Raw genomic sequence first — 21,153 nt, 5'->3', positions numbered from 1 at the left:
CTTCGAGTTTCACATGACTGTAGGGATCTTCGAGTCTCACGCGACTGCTGGGGCCTTCGGGTCTCATGCGAGTGTTGGAACCTTCGGGTTCAACACAAGTATTGGCTCCTCCGGGACCAATATGACCATGGCGGGCTCTATGCCCAACATGAACATGACGGGCTTAACGCCCAACATGAATGGTGGGAGCTCTATGCTCAACCATGTTGTTGGCTCCTTCGGGGGCAACGTGAATGGTTCCTTCCAAGGACCAAGTGCGGCACCTTTGGCACCAAGAATGATGCCACCCGCCGAGAAACCACCAAAATTTAGAGGATCTGGCTTTAACAAGGTGGTACCAAAAGATGTTGTTCTACTTGACAACATTGGGCCGCCAACTTCCTCAAGGAGAACGAGCCGCCCGCGCCAAGTGATCAAGAGACAAGGCTCGATATCTTGGCGGACTATGAACAATGGTGCAAAGGAGACTATCTGTGTAAAAATTTCATTCTAAGTGCTTTAGATGATAGCTTGTACAATGTATACTCCGTTGTAACCACATCCAAAGAGATGTAGGAAAGCCTAGAGAAAAAGTACAGTATCGATAATGCTGCAGGTACTGAACATGTTGTAGTATCCAAATTTATGGACTACAAAATGGTCGACTCTAGACCGGTCATGGAACAAGTTCAAGAGTTCCAAATGATCATCCACGGACTCGTGGCTAAAGGGTGATCATCCACTTTGTAGTTCACTGTGATTGCGAATTGATTCACTTCTGAATCTATGTATCTACGAACTACATAAATAAAAATTTTGAACAAAATATTAATGTAAATTTTGAAACTATTGAATGTAAATGAACCGAATAGGTATTACAGTGAACTGAATCATGTTATGAACTATATATGTTTCTACAATTGTTTCATTCTCCATACATGCATCAACTTCTCCTCTTCTTTATTTTTCTCTTTGTCTTTCATCTTTCTTTACATATATCAACAGTTTCCGAATGATTCACTGGTTATCCTATCATATAAAGAAAGTAAAAAAGGATTAATAACAACATTAAAACACAATATACTTGAAACATAAGCATAATTCTATATTTCACTATAAACACAATATAATCACAATATAGACATAAAACAAAAAAAAAATGGTCAAATTCATAAATACACACTTAACATAGTTCAAAATTATACATAAATGGTCAAATTCATAAATTATACATAGTTCAAATTCATAAATTGGTCTTAGTGCGAAGTAGTGACCGGCCTGTCTTTACGGGAGGAACATTACCAGTTCGTAAGGTTTGACTTCTCTAGATAAAGGTTATTAAAATCGTAAAATTAGTTTTTCAGTAATATCGCGACTGGTCTTTACCGGAGCAATATTGCTGCGAAATTATAAGGATTGTATTTTAATAATGCTTAGAGGGAGCTATAGGAGAAGGTGCTTGTCCGGTTCGACCTTTCTTTAGAGGAGTTCACGCACAAGTAAAGAATCCTTAGTGCTTAATTTTATGGTTATACGCTTTAGCATTGTTAGTCAGCCATGCCATTCTTATGGTCTCTGGACTATCTGTCGACATTGTGGCCAGTAAAAATAATGAATTTCTTGCATGAATAAGACCCGGCTTCCTCGTAGAAGAACGTTTGTGCTTGATTTTTGTGGATGTAAAATTGATGAATTGTTTTGTGGTTATTTGCAATTCCTTGAAATTTTACATGTTTATATTATTGGTTTTTATTCTCAGCTTGAATGAAAGATGTTTACTACTTGGGAAGTTTATAGTGCGATCCTTAAATCGAAGGAACGCGATTCTGATTCTTATTTGGATTGGAAAAGGAGACTTGACATTGATCAGTTGGCTAGTGATTTGAGGTTGGTCCTCACTAAGGATCGCCCCTCTGCTTATTACATATCAAACAAGGAAAAGGATGCTTGTGATCAATGGGATACCGCGAGCGGTCATGTCAAGAAGTTTTTGTTGGCCTCGGTCGGCAATTCTCTTGGCAAGGTTGACAAGCCCGACAGGTCATTGATTGAAGAACCTAAATGGTTTGATGAAATGTCCACCAAGTGTCTCATGTGATCGGTGGTGAACATTTTGAGGAGAACGGTCTTGAAGGAGAACCAAAACATTAACGACTATGTTGTGGAGATGGTTGATGGTTTTGATAGGCTCGAGGAGTTGGGTGGGAAAATAGGCCCAGAAACCCAATAACTCATGATTCTCGACGGACTTCCAAAGAGCTATGAGAAAGTAAAGAAAGAGATAATGGACAATCTTTGGCCAACATCTCTTCTAGTACTCTCTAGCAAGCTCATTGAGGCACAAGTCCAGATAAGGAAGATGGAGGGCGGGATGGTCAATAACTCCACTGACCTAAGACGCAAGTCTGACATGGCAGAGAGTTCGAGCCAACCCAATGTGATTAGGAGGAAGACATGATCTTGATCTAGCTATGACATTTATGTTTTGAACAATGAAAGTCTTATTTTGCTTTATTTACATTGTTGAATTTTAAGAGTTTTTGATATTGTTTGGTTTTGATATCATATGGATTATTGATATGGAATTTTATTCCTAGTTTATCAATTGTGTTTTTGGATTATCGATATCATTTTATAATGCTTGCATAATTAGATAAATGAAGTTTTGATTATCCAATTATTTATGACATCAAATGTAACATGGTTAATATCAAAATGTTTACTTGTAATTTAATTTGTTGATTCAATTATTATGAAGTTTTCTTCTAGAAATATTGATTATTAAGTTTCTTTAATCCTTAAGTCTTTTGAACCATTATTTTGTTGAAGAGTCAATAGAACATTAATGTTCGACATGGATTCAATACAAAATAAAATGATCTTATGATCGCGTTTGTTCAAATAAAGGTGTAAGAAAAATAATCACAATAATTGATTACAAGACAAGTAAATTAAATTCAACTAGAAACAAGATAAGTATTTATTATAAATACTAGAAATTCTTGTGTAGTAAATATAGTGTGCACATTAAATTTATTTTAATGTTCCAAGCCAAGAGTTGACTATTTGATTAGTTATTGTTTTATTTATTTTGTTGTGAAAGTGATAATTAAAATAGTGGGAGCTTTTCTTAAATGAATGAATAAATTCTAAGTGTTTAATAAGAGCTTCATAGCTCATTTTATTAAACTAGGATGAATTTAACTCCAAGCACTATTTAAATTGTTTTAATAGCCTTAAAGAATATTGAGACTAGTATTTTTCTACTTTTAAAAGTGGGAGCTAAATTTTGTCTCATAGAATATTCATAAATGGAATTAAGCTAATGTTTGATAGAGTTAAAAGGGTTCACACCCTAGAATGAAAGAAGTGATGAATTGCACACTTTCTAAAACTCTAATAACATTAAAAGACATTTCCAAGTTAGCTATTAAAATTAGAATTGCTTTTGGATTTCCAAAGAAAGTATTTCTAAAGATCACAACAAATGGTTAAATAAATGAACTCTTGGAATTTATGACTATAAAACAAATAATGCAATCATTCGGTTTTATTTTGTCATAAGGACTAATTTCCAATTAGTCATTGTGATGAGGTAATTATGTTCATGCATAAATTTGCATCACAAGTTATATAGCAAGGATAATACCAAGTTAGGTTGGTATTATATAATTAAAGTTTTAGGAATCATATTCGACATGATTAAAAACTTTATATTTGCTATAAGTATTCTACTTTAATTAGTAGAAATTCAGAAGGATCAAAATAGTGGATTTTGATAGAGGAATATGTATAAGTGCACTTGAGAAAGGCACATAAAATTATTCCACTGGATCAAAGGGCCTAGAAATATTTTGATCAAATAATCGTGCTCCTTAGCAAGAATTAAGGTTATAAATTACAAGTATATTTTCGTTCTATGTACTCTAGAAAACTATGTTGGTAGATTCTTTTAAAGAATTATAGTTTTGAGTACATAGTGGCCAAAGCCTGCTTTGAGTATAAGTGGGAGAAAATGTGTGTGAATGTGTAGCACAAGGCCAATAAAGCGGTTGGTATACTCGAAAGCATTCTTTGAGTATAAGTGGGAGATTGTTGGGGTTTGTATACTAAAAGATGCTTCGAGCGTACATGCCTTTGTACAGTCAGCTTGTGCATGTATACGAGAAACGCCACGTCCACTTGTTTACCTAATTATGAGAATAAATAATATAATATAATGGTTTATTATTGAAATATGATAAACAAGTCTAAGGCTTTTTACTAAGAAGGTCAAGTAGGGAAATTCGATGAATCTCCTCATGAGTTTTCCAGTAGGGGACTTGGTCAAATCTAGTAAGAAGAAAAACGTATTCACAACCTAGATAGGCTTTGGCTACCTATTGGAACGGTTGCGGTGTTTGTGATAATTCTCTCTTACCTAAGATGAGATTAGTAACACCGGTGTGGTAAAGCACTGAAAGGATCTAATCCGAAATGTATTCCTTATTGCTATCTACTGAAAGAATATATTTCAAGAAAGTTTAGTATTTTCTAGTCTATGATATTAATATCAATATTGTTTATTCAATCAAACGCCACTTTGACTTATCAATATGTGAGAGTTTGTACGTAACTCAAGTTCATGATATCTTGGGTGGTAGTAATTGAATAACATGAAGGTGTTGGAATATTATTTCATAGAATTCGTGTGTCCAGTGTGGTATGATTAAATCCCTAAGGGGTGATCCCCAAGAGGTGTTTGAAAGAGGAATTTATTATTCAGAAAACTGCGCAGTTGGAATTTATTCCACGAATAATAAATAAAGTTTCAAACTAGAAAAACTCTTTGGAGAATTAATTTAATTCTAGTCACATAGCAGACAAAATAATTAAATTGACGGATCAAGATAATCTTAAACGCGGAAAATATTATAAAATAAAATGGACCCAAGTTATTTGTAATTTGGTGATTTAAGTGGGAGTGCAATATTATTTTTTAGTGGAATAAAATAATATTCCATTGATAATATATTAAATCATGGGTCATTTGATTTAATTAGTAATTTATCTAATGGGTGAGCCCAACACTTAAGTCATTCCATGGATCCCCTTACTAGCCCAATAAGGTCCACTATAAATAATGAATGAAAGGGAAACCCTAGCACACAATCCAAGACACACTAAACCCTAACCCTAGCCGCCAAAATCGGTGCCTCTCTCTCTCTCCCTCTTGGTCTCGATTTTCGTGCCTAGCACGTGGGAGAATTAGGGTTTTGATTGTTGTTCTTGATCTATCCTAATTCATAGGATTAGATCTAGACAATTTGGTGTTGGTATTGGGTTTCCCTAGATCCATTCAAAGTTATTTAATTGGTTTTCTAAGATCCGCCCACACGGATGGAGAATCAAGGACGAGGGAATAGTACGGAAGATTCGTGGTCGATAAACCAAGGATCTCCGGGTGGTGCAGCTAGCAACGTCAATCCAATGATGGATTATGAGGTAACAATCGAATCTACATCGAATATGCATGATTATGTGTTTATTTGATGTTACAACTATAGATCTATGTTAATTGAATGAAATTGGAGTCGAATGCATAATCACCTAAATAGATCCATTCTAGGACCTGTTTGGTTTCCGTGTCTTCCGCTGCGGTAGTCCCAACAACTGGTATCAGAACCAATTTTTAGGCTCTGATTATGTATTTGATTAATTGAATTTTTCGAAAATTATAGTGTGGAAACTTGGGATTTTCGAAAATAATGCAATGTGTGTTGGATCTATGTTTTTCTTGATTTTAATTTTGGATCTATGATATGATGTTCCAGATCGATGAAAGAATATTATGAATCTTGAATTTTATTCAAGTTTTTCACAAAAATATTCTAGATCTATGATGAACATCATTAGATCTATATATTTTAAGTAATATGTACTAGATTATATGTTTGTTGATTACATATATGTATGTGTTTAAGTGAATATATGTTTTTAAATCAAGAAATAAAGTGGTCCATGATTGAATACTTGGATCGATGAAAGAATATTATGAACCTTGGATTTTATTCAAGTTTTTCACAAGAATATTCTAGATCTAAGCAAGTATTCATTAGATCTATAGTTTTATGTTCTTAATATGCTAGATCTATTTAAATTGCTAAAAGCTAGATGTTTAAATGTGCATATGTGTTATGAACATAAAAGATTGTTACAATTAAGAAACAATTAATTAAAATTTAAGATCGCGGTCAAGCGTAGCGACCGCGATGAATCAAGTTAATTAATCGAAAACGAATAAATAAACGCAAGGGATTAAACCCTAGATGTGTTCTAGAACCGGGCTGCCTTCGTCAGGGATCCGAGATCCAGATCTGGTGAGAAAAAGGCGGCGGCGGCGGCTGGTCGGAGATGTCAACGTGAAAGCAGCGAGCTCCAGCAGCTACGTCGTCTTCGGGCGACGGTGCAGGGGCTGACCAGCGGCACCAGCGACAGCCACAGTCAGCGGCTGCGCTGTCTTCGGGCAGCAGCGGCAGCCGTGAGATCTGCAACGTTGGAGGCCGCGAGGAGCTGCGCAAGCAGCCCCGGCAGCGGCAGCGACTCCAGGCAGCAGTAGCAACAGCTGCGTCGCCTTCGGGCACCGGCGGAGGAGTTATCCTAGACGGACAGTGGCTTCTTCTCCGGGCAGCAGTGACGCTGCAATGGCAGCGGCGTCTGCGACGCCGGATTCTTCGTCGCTGGACAATGGTGGCTGCTCCAGTGGGAGCGGCAGAGGAGTAGGCGGTCAGAAGCGGCGCGCTGCAGTGGGAGCAGCGCCGGCAGCCGCGAGAGGCGGCGGTGGCTAGACGCGGCAGCAGCGGCTGCAGCGTGGCCCGTGGCGGCCCAAACCCTAATTAGGGTTTTGGGTTGCATCGTCTCGTCGTCTCGTCTTTGTTTTTCGTTTTTATGTTTTCGTTTCTTAAAGCACAAGTTATTTATAATTGTGGTTTAAAATCCTAAACCTAGAATAATTAAAATATCTTGTGGTAATTAGAATGATTTTGCAATTAAGTCAAGATTCTAATTTAAAAGAGAATATTTGTCTTCTTTAAATATTGCCAATTGAATAATTAGTCAAATAATTGATTTAATTTGTTAATTAGTTGATTTTGGTGGATTGTTTCCATCTAGATAATATCATGGTAATTAACATAAGGAAATTCAATATTTGTTTGATCTAATTTTTGGCTTTTCCTTAATTGGATGGAATTTTAAAGAATATTCTCTTAATATGCTTTCATGTTTTAATTTTAAGGTTTAATTGAAAAATTGTCTATATTTTAAATTTGGTGTGTTATGGAATTATTTCCTAGAAATATACCTAAGGAAAAGACATGAGTTTTTCAATTGTTTTAAACCTTGAAAATTTCGAAAATTACATAAGTAATAATTGGATGGATTTTAATTGGAATCCTATTCCTAGTTTGAATTTTGTCTTTAATATGATGTAGGTGAATTTTATTTCATCTAGATAACATCGGTTTAATTAAAGAAGTGAAAAATTCATTTGGCATTAACATGCTACTTAAATCCTAAATAATTAAAGTTTAAATGATTAATTAGATTTTAATTGGAATTCAATTCCTAGTTTAATTTGAATTTTATCTTTAATTTTGATGAAGGTGAATTTGTTTCATCTAGATAACATCAAATGTGATTTAAAGGTATGAAAATTCATAGAGCATTAATTTTGCTATTAAAATCCTTAATTATTTATTAAGTTGAATTTTGTCTTTAATTTTGATGAAGGTGAATTTTACTTCATCTAGAAAACATCATTTTGAATTAAAGATGTAATAAGATTCTTATTGTCATGTGATTTTATTTGAAAGCTATGAGAATTTTAATTCTCGAATTTAATTGGTGTGTTTTAAATGGATTTAGTCTTAATTGGATAAATGCGGATTTATATATCCAAGTGGGCATTTTAAATTAAGACTTGGCTAATCTTTTATGATATATACCTAGACATTAATTTTAGGATAAGGATGGATTAATTCTATCTAAGTAAATCCTAATAGTATTAAAAGGTAATTCTAATAATCAAGATACGTTATTTTAACTAATAATGTATGATTGTTTAAAGATTGGACTTAATGTCTAGATAATCTTGTTTATGTGAAGATGGAATTTTAATTCTATCTATTTATTTTAGATGCTTAATTAAATGATCAAGTTTCGTCATTATGTTTATGTGAACCTTATGTAAATGTGTTTACATGTTTTATTGATGAGTGATGGATATTTAATTTGAGTTATGATTTTATTTGTTAAAATCTAGTTTAACTCGTGCATCGCCTATGTACTTATTGCCTTGCATGCATAGCTAGTACATGTTTAATTATTCTTTTAATGTGGATATCTGCCTTATCTGCTTAAGTGATAATTAAACTATTAAAACCACCAACAAGAAAATATGAAGCGATAATTACAACACGTTTGTATATGGCCTCCATAAAATTGGTCTTAGTGCGAAGTAGTGACCGGCCTGTCTTTACGGGAGGAACATTACCAGTTCGTAAGGTTTGACTTCTCTAGATAAAGGTTATTAAAATCGTAAAATTAGTTTTTCAGTAATATCGCGACTGGTCTTTACCGGAGCAATATTGCTGCGAAATTATAAGGATTGTATTTTAATAATGCTTAGAGGGAGCTATAGGAGAAGGTGCTTGTCCGGTTCGACCTTTCTTTAGAGGAGTTCACGCACAAGTAAAGAATCCTTAGTGCTTAATTTTATGGTTATACGCTTTAGCATTGTTAGTCAGCCATGCCATTCTTATGGTCTCTGGACTATCTGTCGACATTGTGGCCAGTAAAAATAATGAATTTCTTGCATGAATAAGACCCGGCTTCCTCGTAGAAGAACGTTTGTGCTTGATTTTTGTGGATGTAAAATTGATGAATTGTTTTGTGGTTATTTGCAATTCCTTGAAATTTTACATGTTTATATTATTGGTTTTTATTCTCAGCTTGAATGAAAGATGTTTACTACTTGGGAAGTTTATAGTGCGATCCTTAAATCGAAGGAACGCGATTCTGATTCTTATTTGGATTGGAAAAGGAGACTTGACATTGATCAGTTGGCTAGTGATTTGAGGTTGGTCCTCACTAAGGATCGCCCCTCTGCTTATTACATATCAAACAAGGAAAAGGATGCTTGTGATCAATGGGATACCGCGAGCGGTCATGTCAAGAAGTTTTTGTTGGCCTCGGTCGGCAATTCTCTTGGCAAGGTTGACAAGCCCGACAGGTCATTGATTGAAGAACCTAAATGGTTTGATGAAATGTCCACCAAGTGTCTCATGTGATCGGTGGTGAACATTTTGAGGAGAACGGTCTTGAAGGAGAACCAAAACATTAACGACTATGTTGTGGAGATGGTTGATGGTTTTGATAGGCTCGAGGAGTTGGGTGGGAAAATAGGCCCAGAAACCCAATAACTCATGATTCTCGACGGACTTCCAAAGAGCTATGAGAAAGTAAAGAAAGAGATAATGGACAATCTTTGGCCAACATCTCTTCTAGTACTCTCTAGCAAGCTCATTGAGGCACAAGTCCAGATAAGGAAGATGGAGGGCGGGATGGTCAATAACTCCACTGACCTAAGACGCAAGTCTGACATGGCAGAGAGTTCGAGCCAACCCAATGTGATTAGGAGGAAGACATGATCTTGATCTAGCTATGACATTTATGTTTTGAACAATGAAAGTCTTATTTTGCTTTATTTACATTGTTGAATTTTAAGAGTTTTTGATATTGTTTGGTTTTGATATCATATGGATTATTGATATGGAATTTTATTCCTAGTTTATCAATTGTGTTTTTGGATTATCGATATCATTTTATAATGCTTGCATAATTAGATAAATGAAGTTTTGATTATCCAATTATTTATGACATCAAATGTAACATGGTTAATATCAAAATGTTTACTTGTAATTTAATTTGTTGATTCAATTATTATGAAGTTTTCTTCTAGAAATATTGATTATTAAGTTTCTTTAATCCTTAAGTCTTTTGAACCATTATTTTGTTGAAGAGTCAATAGAACATTAATGTTCGACATGGATTCAATACAAAATAAAATGATCTTATGATCGCGTTTGTTCAAATAAAGGTGTAAGAAAAATAATCACAATAATTGATTACAAGACAAGTAAATTAAATTCAACTAGAAACAAGATAAGTATTTATTATAAATACTAGAAATTCTTGTGTAGTAAATATAGTGTGCACATTAAATTTATTTTAATGTTCCAAGCCAAGAGTTGACTATTTGATTAGTTATTGTTTTATTTATTTTGTTGTGAAAGTGATAATTAAAATAGTGGGAGCTTTTCTTAAATGAATGAATAAATTCTAAGTGTTTAATAAGAGCTTCATAGCTCATTTTATTAAACTAGGATGAATTTAACTCCAAGCACTATTTAAATTGTTTTAATAGCCTTAAAGAATATTGAGACTAGTATTTTTCTACTTTTAAAAGTGGGAGCTAAATTTTGTCTCATAGAATATTCATAAATGGAATTAAGCTAATGTTTGATAGAGTTAAAAGGGTTCACACCCTAGAATGAAAGAAGTGATGAATTGCACACTTTCTAAAACTCTAATAACATTAAAAGACATTTCCAAGTTAGCTATTAAAATTAGAATTGCTTTTGGATTTCCAAAGAAAGTATTTCTAAAGATCACAACAAATGGTTAAATAAATGAACTCTTGGAATTTATGACTATAAAACAAATAATGCAATCATTCGGTTTTATTTTGTCATAAGGACTAATTTCCAATTAGTCATTGTGATGAGGTAATTATGTTCATGCATAAATTTGCATCACAAGTTATATAGCAAGGATAATACCAAGTTAGGTTGGTATTATATAATTAAAGTTTTAGGAATCATATTCGACATGATTAAAAACTTTATATTTGCTATAAGTATTCTACTTTAATTAGTAGAAATTCAGAAGGATCAAAATAGTGGATTTTGATAGAGGAATATGTATAAGTGCACTTGAGAAAGGCACATAAAATTATTCCACTGGATCAAAGGGCCTAGAAATATTTTGATCAAATAATCGTGCTCCTTAGCAAGAATTAAGGTTATAAATTACAAGTATATTTTCGTTCTATGTACTCTAGAAAACTATGTTGGTAGATTCTTTTAAAGAATTATAGTTTTGAGTACATAGTGGCCAAAGCCTGCTTTGAGTATAAGTGGGAGAAAATGTGTGTGAATGTGTAGCACAAGGCCAATAAAGCGGTTGGTATACTCGAAAGCATTCTTTGAGTATAAGTGGGAGATTGTTGGGGTTTGTATACTAAAAGATGCTTCGAGCGTACATGCCTTTGTACAGTCAGCTTGTGCATGTATACGAGAAACGCCACGTCCACTTGTTTACCTAATTATGAGAATAAATAATATAATATAATGGTTTATTATTGAAATATGATAAACAAGTCTAAGGCTTTTTACTAAGAAGGTCAAGTAGGGAAATTCGATGAATCTCCTCATGAGTTTTCCAGTAGGGGACTTGGTCAAATCTAGTAAGAAGAAAAACGTATTCACAACCTAGATAGGCTTTGGCTACCTATTGGAACGGTTGCGGTGTTTGTGATAATTCTCTCTTACCTAAGATGAGATTAGTAACACCGGTGTGGTAAAGCACTGAAAGGATCTAATCCGAAATGTATTCCTTATTGCTATCTACTGAAAGAATATATTTCAAGAAAGTTTAGTATTTTCTAGTCTATGATATTAATATCAATATTGTTTATTCAATCAAACGCCACTTTGACTTATCAATATGTGAGAGTTTGTACGTAACTCAAGTTCATGATATCTTGGGTGGTAGTAATTGAATAACATGAAGGTATTGGAATATTATTTCATAGAATTCGTGTGTCCAGTGTGGTATGATTAAATCCCTAAGGGGTGATCCCCAAGAGGTGTTTGAAAGAGGAATTTATTATTCAGAAAACTGCGCAGTTGGAATTTATTCCACGAATAATAAATAAAGTTTCAAACTAGAAAAACTCTTTGGAGAATTAATTTAATTCTAGTCACATAGCAGACAAAATAATTAAATTGACGGATCAAGATAATCTTAAACGCGGAAAATATTATAAAATAAAATGGACCCAAGTTATTTGTAATTTGGTGATTTAAGTGGGAGTGCAATATTATTTTTTAGTGGAATAAAATAATATTCCATTGATAATATATTAAATCATGGGTCATTTGATTTAATTAGTAATTTATCTAATGGGTGAGCCCAACACTTAAGTCATTCCATGGATCCCCTTACTAGCCCAATAAGGTCCACTATAAATAATGAATGAAAGGGAAACCCTAGCACACAATCCAAGACACACTAAACCCTAACCCTAGCCGCCAAAATCGGTGCCTCTCTCTCTCTCCCTCTTGGTCTCGATTTTCGTGCCTAGCACGTGGGAGAATTAGGGTTTTGATTGTTGTTCTTGATCTATCCTAATTCATAGGATTAGATCTAGACAATTTGGTGTTGGTATTGGGTTTCCCTAGATCCATTCAAAGTTATTTAATTGGTTTTCTAAGATCCGCCCACACGGATGGAGAATCAAGGACGAGGGAATAGTACGGAAGATTCGTGGTCGATAAACCAAGGATCTCCGGGTGGTGCAGCTAGCAACGTCAATCCAATGATGGATTATGAGGTAACAATCGAATCTACATCGAATATGCATGATTATGTGTTTATTTGATGTTACAACTATAGATCTATGTTAATTGAATGAAATTGGAGTCGAATGCATAATCACCTAAATAGATCCGCTCTAGGACCTGTTTGGTTTCCGTGTCTTCCGCTCCGGTAGTCCCAACAGAGACGTCTCGCCCGGCGACTGCCGGAAGTCGTGCGGCGGTCCGCCGCTGAAGGAACAGAGTCTCTGCAACGTGCCGACCGCCGGCCAAGGTGCGGCGGCCCGCCGGAGAAAGGCGGCGAATCCGATATGCCCTAGATTTGCTCCAAGATTTACCATATTTTAAAGATCTTTTCCTTCTACAACAAGGATTGGCTTTCCCCTATAAATAAGACCTCAAGCTTCATTAAATTAGAGAGCTTCTACTTGTAATTCACAGAGATCAAAAGCTAGAGTACTTCAATTGTGCAAGGAGTTGGAGAAGGATTTCAAGAACATCAAGAACGACAAGGTTTCAACCTACGGGTTTTATTTGCTTTAGTTTTATGTTCAAATTGTTTTCCCTTCAATCTATGTGTTTAGCTTATTTCATTATGTGTAACTAAACTCGTAGGATTCTAGGCATGTGTTAGTAACGACTTTGGTTATACAATTCCAGTTTTCTATTTAATATCCGTTTTGTTTTTACTTTGTTTCTTCCTTAAGTAATTCTGATGCTGCATGATTGAGTGACACAATCTTGTATGATTTAATACAACTTGCTTCAAAACTGTGAGAGAGTTCTAGCGACTTAGATTCACTTAGTAGACGCTATAGTTAGCTTCCCTTAAAACAACACTGTTAATTGAGAGTGAGGACTTTTCAAGGGTCTTAGGAGCTTTTTGGAGTTACGTGTTAGGATTGACAATCCTAATCTTGTAATCAACGTTTGCATCGCATGAGCATAAGCTAGGCGACTCGTCCTATCAAAGTAATAACTGTGCTAGGGTATTGTAGTTTGGAATTTGTATAACCATAACTGTGAACGCACATCCCTGGGATTCCCTTATCTCTATCGATTGTCTCCATGTTTTATTTGCATCTAGTTGTTATTTGTTTTCAATTGTTTTCTGTTTTCCAATAGTTTTCCAAAAATTCCCGTTCTTCCAGATAGTAATTGAGTTCTGGTAGAGGATAGACACTTTGTTTAACGACCCGCCCATCTAGGGTATAATAAATGCGGCGATCGTTAACTAGGCGGACTTAAATGCATCAAAGATCATAAGCTAGGGTTTCATTTAAAGGAATTTTCCCAAAGTAATAAATGAACAAACTGATTTATAAGTATAACAACTTAGCAATGAAGTTCAAGAAGAAAAGGGCTATCACAATTAATATTTAAAACAGCAAGGCCCTTAAGATAATCCAAAAATATCATGTCTCAACAATCTAACAAAAAGAAGTAGTTCAATCTCAAACGAACGATAGTAAGTTTCATGTTTTCAGCGGAAGCAACCAAGAGAAGGTGAAGCTGTGTATGAAGACACAACTACACTCGAAGTACCACAACAATCATTTTATTCAATTATTCTGCTCAACACCGCCAACCGTTCGTCACTGCTCAACCTGCACATAGGGAAAACACATGCAGGGCTGAGTACTATAAACATACTCAGTGGACTTATGCCGAAAGCAGTTTTATCAACAATAGTAATTATCATGCCATTTTCAAGTGTTCATCGGGGTTTTATCTTTAGAAAGGCCCGAGGCACCAAAATATATTCTTTATCAAATATCACGGTCGCGCAACCATTTTTCACATCGACGTTTACCATATCCTCATTCTACATGACAAGGAATGCGGCCGCAATCCAGGTCACTAGACCGGCCGACCCGTACGCCAACACTCGGTCTAACATTGGTGTACACTAATCCAAGTAGAGTTTGCGGCTCTACGAGAATCCGAATTCGATTAAATCAATAGTGGCATAGCCACAAGAGATAGGCACGACAAAACAAATCAAGGCATGATAACACAGATCTCATTCTCATCAATAAAGATTTAGGACGATGTCCTTATTTTAAAAGAAAAGCCCACCTCGTCAGCTTAGCTCGCAACTTGTTATCACACTGAGAGCGCGAATTATCACCTTTAAATTAGGTGTATCACAAATCAGTTTCGAACATTGATTCAAAAATCATGCATGTTCCCATGTTTTCCTTTCCCCATTAATTCGTTTTAATATCACCGTTCAAAATCAATATCCAATTATCATATCACTTTTATTCGCACACAACTCAAGATCTATCATCAAAACGTGTCACGCATGAGTGTTTCACAACACACATCACACGCACACGCACACACACAACACACACACACACGCACGCCGAGACACGCACACACGCGTGCACGATCCACACACATACGCATATGCATCCCGTTCATCAATTGGTTTTCCCCTCCACTCGATCTATATGCATGAGGGTTCAAGAACACCGATTAATCGGTTGGAGGAGAAAAGATTGATATAAAAGTACCTTTTCTTGATAGAACGAACGGTAGAACGAAGTAATAACCTTGATATTTCAACAATTCTTGAATTTCAACTTCAATTCTTGGTAAAGAATGAAGAGATCTTGAATAAAATAGAAAACAAGTTGAAGAAGAAGTGGAGAAGTGGGGGACGTGTTTTTCAAGAGAGAGGGGGCGTGAATTATGATTTATAGGTTTAGGGTTCTCTCTTATTTATAGAGTGCAAGATATAATATCTTTAATTAAATAAATTAAAGATTTGAGAAGATTTGGGGAGATTTGATAGTAGAAGTTGGCGTGAATTAGGGGAGAAATAAGGGGAATTCGAAATTCTAGGCTATTTAATTAGCCTATGATTTTATTTGGATACTTTGCAGAGTGGAATAAAATATCACGGAGCAGAATAAAAATAATAAATCCTCCCAAATAAAATAGGAAGTGGCGGTTTTTATGCCTCTCCCACAAGGAATTTAAATTCAAATCCTAATTTAAATAGGATATGGCAAGATCTTCTTAGATATGGTAAGATATGCTAGATTATTTATATTTATTCATGGAAGAGAATAAATAAGGGATCAAATAATATAATAAACAATTCCTCCTTCCCTAAAATATGAGATTTTCGAAAATCTCTAAGTAGTAGGGTGGGTTTCGAAAATTCCATGGTGGAATTAAAGAATAATTGGACTTTGGATTTAATTCGGATAATTATACCAAGCAAATAATTAAATCCAAGAAAAATAGGATTCCTTCTCCAATAATAATAATGGTCGAAAATTCTAAATAAAATGTGTAGGATATTTATGAAAATCCTATTTAATCTCACTCAACCCTTGGGAAATAATTCGCCACAATTATATTACTCCGCACATCAAAATATTCACATATTTGAAAAATCAACTATTTTCACTTCCATTTCATTTTCTCAACACATTGACCTTTCAACGGCCACGTCATATTTTCCACATCTTTGACTTTTTCAATGCCACGTCATATATTGATTATTCAAATAAATCTCAACTCCAAAACGCAATTAGGTCACAAAGCAATCATGCAATAATCACCCACAATTTAATCCACATATATCATAGCATTAAAGGCATTTAATGCAAAAATTTTCACGTCTCAAAAATTAGGATTCGAAAAAGTGGGATGTTACACTTTGTGTTTGCCTTCCCCGTGTTCGATATCCGGTACTGACCTTTAGCTATACTATATATACTTTGTATACTTGCAAGTTTATTTAGTGCGAAAAAATAGTGCATCCTCCCGATTCTTCGACCTCCTTTCGGCAGCTGCTTCATTTGTTGAATCTTTATCACCAATTGGTTTTTTCATTTGTTCTATAGAAATACTTAAAATTAGAAGATTCTTTCTTTTCATATGCATATAGAATCCCTAATAACATGCATCTCAAACACTTCACTCTAACCATGAAATACTTCACTCTAAGCACATTTTACTTCACTAAGATGAAAAAACAGTGCACTAACCATGGAATACTTCACTTTAAGCACACTTTAAGCACATTTTATTTCACTGAGATGAAAAAACAGATCACTAATAACATGCATCACAAACACTTCACTCTAAGCACATTTTACTTCACTGAAATGAAAAAATAGTGCACTATAAGCATGTATCACAAACTCTTCACTCTAACTATGGAATACTTCACTCTAAGCACGCTTTTACTTCACTGAGATGAAAAAACAATGCACTATATGCATAGATCACAAACACTTCACTCTAACCATGGAATACTTCACTCTAAACACATTTAATCTCAAATGTACAAAGAAAACCGAGAGTGCAAAGTTGGGAAGATAATGGGGAAGTTTGAGGGAAAGATCTTAGCTTTAAATAAGGGTTTTGGGGCTGCCGAGTAGCAATTCGTAGCTGACCTCAGCACAGCGGCGGACTTCCGGGCAGCAGAGGCAGCCCGAGACGACGGTAACTGAACCATGACAGGCTGACAGCAACGGCGCTGCATTCTGACCAGACGATGGAGAGACGGTGGTGGCTGCCGGTGTCGCTGTGGCCTCACAACCCTTCCATAGCGGAGAGATGACAGCGCAGACGGTGGCGCTGGCAGTAGCAGGTTGCGGTGACTGGCAGCAGCTCATACTGTGAGACGGCGTGATAGCACTGCGTAGGCTCGAGAGGCGCGGCTGCTGTACACCGACTACAGCCATGCTGTGATCGGCCAAGAGGCGGCAGCGGCGGTGGTCTCACGGTGAGTAGGCGGTGAAAAGTTTAATGAGAGAGGAGTGGAGGTGGTGCTGTTCTAGCAAGAGAGAGACTCGACGGTTGTTTGAGGGAGGAGGAGGAAGAAAATTTTGGGGTTTTATGATTTTGAGAGAGAGGAAGAGAACGACTAATTCTCTTTTGGGAAATTGAGGCTCTTTCTTTAATTTTGGATGGACTAACTGGGCCAACAATTTAAGAAAATAGGCAAAGTTAGAATTAATCTTGGGCCATAAGGATTAATTAGTTGGCCTGAAAATCAGTGCGGAAGGTGTTAGGTACGAACGGAGGGCGAGAATGGCCGGCCGGCATCGCCCGCGACGCCTTGGGTGGCCACGGAAGGTCCGAAAGAGAAAAAGGATGACCTCCGCGAGTTAAGGACGGATTAAAGAAATTCGAGTTAAAGAATTTTAAGTGAACGAGGTCGGCTTTCTTTTAAATAAAGAAAATATCTTTGAAGTATTTAATTCTTAGTATGTTCTGTCTTGCCATGTTTTATTTTGAGCATTGCCTATTTGTTTGTCTAGAAAGGGGATCAACCCTACTAGACCAGTTTAAAGAAATCGAATTCGGGTTTGAGTCTGGGGTGAGCCCATACTCAGGCTAGTGTACACCAGGGGACCGTGCGCCATCTTTCGAGTTGGCCGGTAATTGTGATCGTGGAATGTGGCTATATTCCTGGCATCAGGAAAAAGTTCAGATATGGTAATTGTTCCAGGAAAAATAGATCGCGATCACAGAGAAAAATGTGATGGTTGAAATGTAAAACAGAATTCAAACATGACATGTTTGGGGTTGAATGTGAGACGGTTATCGTAGTTTGTTTTTTGGTTTAAACACTATACTCAATTTGTAGTTACATAAGTTTCTGCCAATACTGAATATATCAAATGTCAACAACCGTCACAATATATGTCAATTATACTTATTAACACTGAATCTGCCTAAGGTGACATTCCTAAAATAAATCTAGAAATTTAAAAAGAACAACTATTTCCCCTTGAGTTTCTCTTTAATCTTAACACAATTTCCCCTTGATATCCCCTATGAGGTTTCTTCCGGCATCCTTTCTTAGGGCATATGTTTTTCTTACGCAACACAAGCTCCTGCTTCGAACAAAAATTCACCGTGCATCCCACCATGTCGCACGTGAACTCTGCTTTTCTCGTTTTTCCATTGTTAGAGCTGGCTGGAGCCTTGCCGGCTGTACTTTTCTTTGTTGCTTTTTCACTACTGGTTTTGATTTGGTCAATCAGGAGTTTTCTTTTCTCTTTGCCTCGCTCTCTGATTGCTCTTTATCTGCTTCCGAGATTTACTCACAGGATACTCTTCTAAAGAGTCATTTTCGTCTTCAAGATTCTCCTCGTATGTTTGATATTAGCCGAGATAATAATGCAAACAAAATATACAGTTATACAATGCGTTATATTGCTAACTATTTAAGTTGCTAACTCTGCTAACTCATCAATGCAATGTATTAAAAATGTCAGCACAGTGATATTAAAATGTCAATACATAATATCAACCCATTATATTAAAGTTCAACAAAATTATGTGTTGACATTTTAATGTCATCATGTTGACATTTTTAATACACTGCGTTGATGAGTTAGCAAGTTAGCAACTTAAGAAAGTTAGAAATTGATCACATCCTTACATTTATGAGTTGTAAATATAAAATATAGTACATCAATTGAAACTATCAGGCAGGTGCAATCGAAACTTTCTGAAGCTCTACAACATATTCAAGGGTGGCTGATGCCGGAATTTGAACACCTTCTCCCAAATCAGCACCTTCTTCTCCAAATCCCAGATTTGGTGGGACAATCACTCTTCTTTTCCCTCCCGCTTTCATGTCTCTCAATGCATATTCCAAACCTTCACATATTCCTTTACCATATGGCTTTGAACCCAACACAAGGGCTATAGCCCTATTCTCAAATGTGTCCACAAACACCTCTCCGCTCCCTTGCACGCTTCCCTTTACATTCATCACTACCAAGTCGCCCATTCGCGGCGATGAACCGCCTCCCACTCTCAATTCGTAGTACCTAAAACAAGGAACAAGTAGATGTAGAATAAGTCAAAGAGGGGAGATATATTGATAGAATGACTAATGCAAAACGTGTAAAGAAAGACTGAGCGAGTGAGTAATCAGAGAAATCTTAGCTTTTTTGAAAATATAAAGACATTCATTATTTATAAGTACATTGGAAACACTAGGGACCTAAAATGAAATAAAACAAAGGAAATAAAATATAAACTTGGAAAAATAGTAAATTGTGTTTTCACCCTATCAATTTGATTTGCAAGCACCATGCAAATTTCATGTCATCTTGACATAGAAAACATATTGGCATTGTCGGTGTATAATGTTGGGCATCACTAATCCTACCTAGAGTGATTGATCAAGACAAGTTTGTATACCTTATGCCGTTTGGCAATACGACCTCTACTTCCTTGTCAACATCTCTGCATAATAATCCAAGCAAAACATGTGTTAGGAATGAGTCATTCATCCTTCTGAAATGCGAACTTTCACACTTATTAGAAATGAGTCACTCACCCCCTGAAAAAGCCTCATAATGGAGAGGGTTATCAACATTTATATATATATTATATGCAGTCTTCACCAAGACAGCGTGGGACAACATTTAGACATTTAACAACACTTATAACAAAGAAATTAATTATCGACTTTAACCAGCTCTAATACATGTTATAAATTAGTCCCTCACCTCTTAAAAAGTGCTATAAAGGGGAGAGTTATCTACTTAGTCATAGAAGAGTTACGATCACCAATTTATTGAAGTGGGACAAGAATGGGTTTGGAATTATTAATCAGCAAATGTTATAATTAGTTTCCATCTCATTTGTAAGCGAATACACGAATACATGAACAACACAAACATACACTACTATATACCTTGTGGATGCTTCTTCTCTAGAAACTTCCAAGCGCGTCTTGATTTGTTCCGAAACGACTCCGACGGCGAGAAAACCAACCCATGCTAGACCGGCGCCGATGCCGAACCGCCTCGTCAAGGTGGAAGCAATCCAATCAGTTGATTCTGCAGTAGTTCTCGGCTTGTCAGCCCTTTGCTTTTCGACGGAGTTTGAACTTAGATTTTGATCAGATGGAGGTGGCACACAATAAGTTGTATAGTAATTGCCTCTTCTTTTTGAGAGTGATATAAATGGGGGACACGAAAAGAGCGACGCCATTTTTGTAGCACTCCAAAATTTTGGATATCAGATGAATGATGAGTATTTATGTAACTTTAGTATATGGCCCTACCTTATCTTTAAAATGATACACAATTAACTCTTTTTTTTTGTATATATATATGTTTTCATTTTAACTATCTAATTTTAGTATTTTAAATACGTAATTTTATTTATTTCAGCGAAATTTTAATGAAAGACTCAAAGGTGAATCAGCTTCAATTGTGAGTGGGTTGTGTGAAATCATGTACTATAGTTTGTCAAGGAAAATAGAAATTAAGTTACAATAAACTGGTAAAAATTTAATCTGTAAATTCCTAAATCTACAGTTTGTGAAACACTTTTATTATGCTGAAATCAATTTTTATCACGGATGAATCCGTTGTAATTACATGCATGATTTGATTGATTGATTGGTAGATTTTAAAAGAGTATTATATTACGCCTTTAGGATCTTATCAGAAGTCTCACTTTGTTATAGACGTGA

At 35.7% G+C, this 21,153-nt stretch overlaps 1 protein-coding gene across 1 annotated transcript; it reads right to left on the bottom strand.

Moving 5' to 3' along the window:
- Window positions 1-19,075: 19,075 nt before the first annotated feature.
- LOC148923084 (peptidyl-prolyl cis-trans isomerase FKBP17-2, chloroplastic-like) lies at window positions 19,076-20,696 on the bottom strand. Its single transcript, XM_089060427.1, has 3 exons — window positions 20,368-20,696; window positions 19,869-19,913; window positions 19,076-19,492 (listed from the first exon to the last, which is right to left on the bottom strand). Exons 1-3 carry the CDS (start codon window positions 20,664-20,666, stop codon window positions 19,144-19,146), a joined length of 693 nt encoding a protein of 230 aa, XP_088916553.1. The 5' UTR covers window positions 20,667-20,696; the 3' UTR covers window positions 19,076-19,143.
- Between the last annotated feature and the right edge of the window lie 457 nt (window positions 20,697-21,153).

The sequence above is a fragment of the Salvia hispanica genome, chromosome 6, assembly GCF_029641045.1.
Source record: "Salvia hispanica isolate PSC_SH4W2 chromosome 6, Shi_PSC_v1, whole genome shotgun sequence".
In the NCBI taxonomy this organism is placed as follows: domain Eukaryota; kingdom Viridiplantae; phylum Streptophyta; class Magnoliopsida; order Lamiales; family Lamiaceae; genus Salvia; species Salvia hispanica.
Note: the sequence above shows the minus strand (reverse complement) of the source record. Positions and strands in the feature narration are given on the sequence as shown.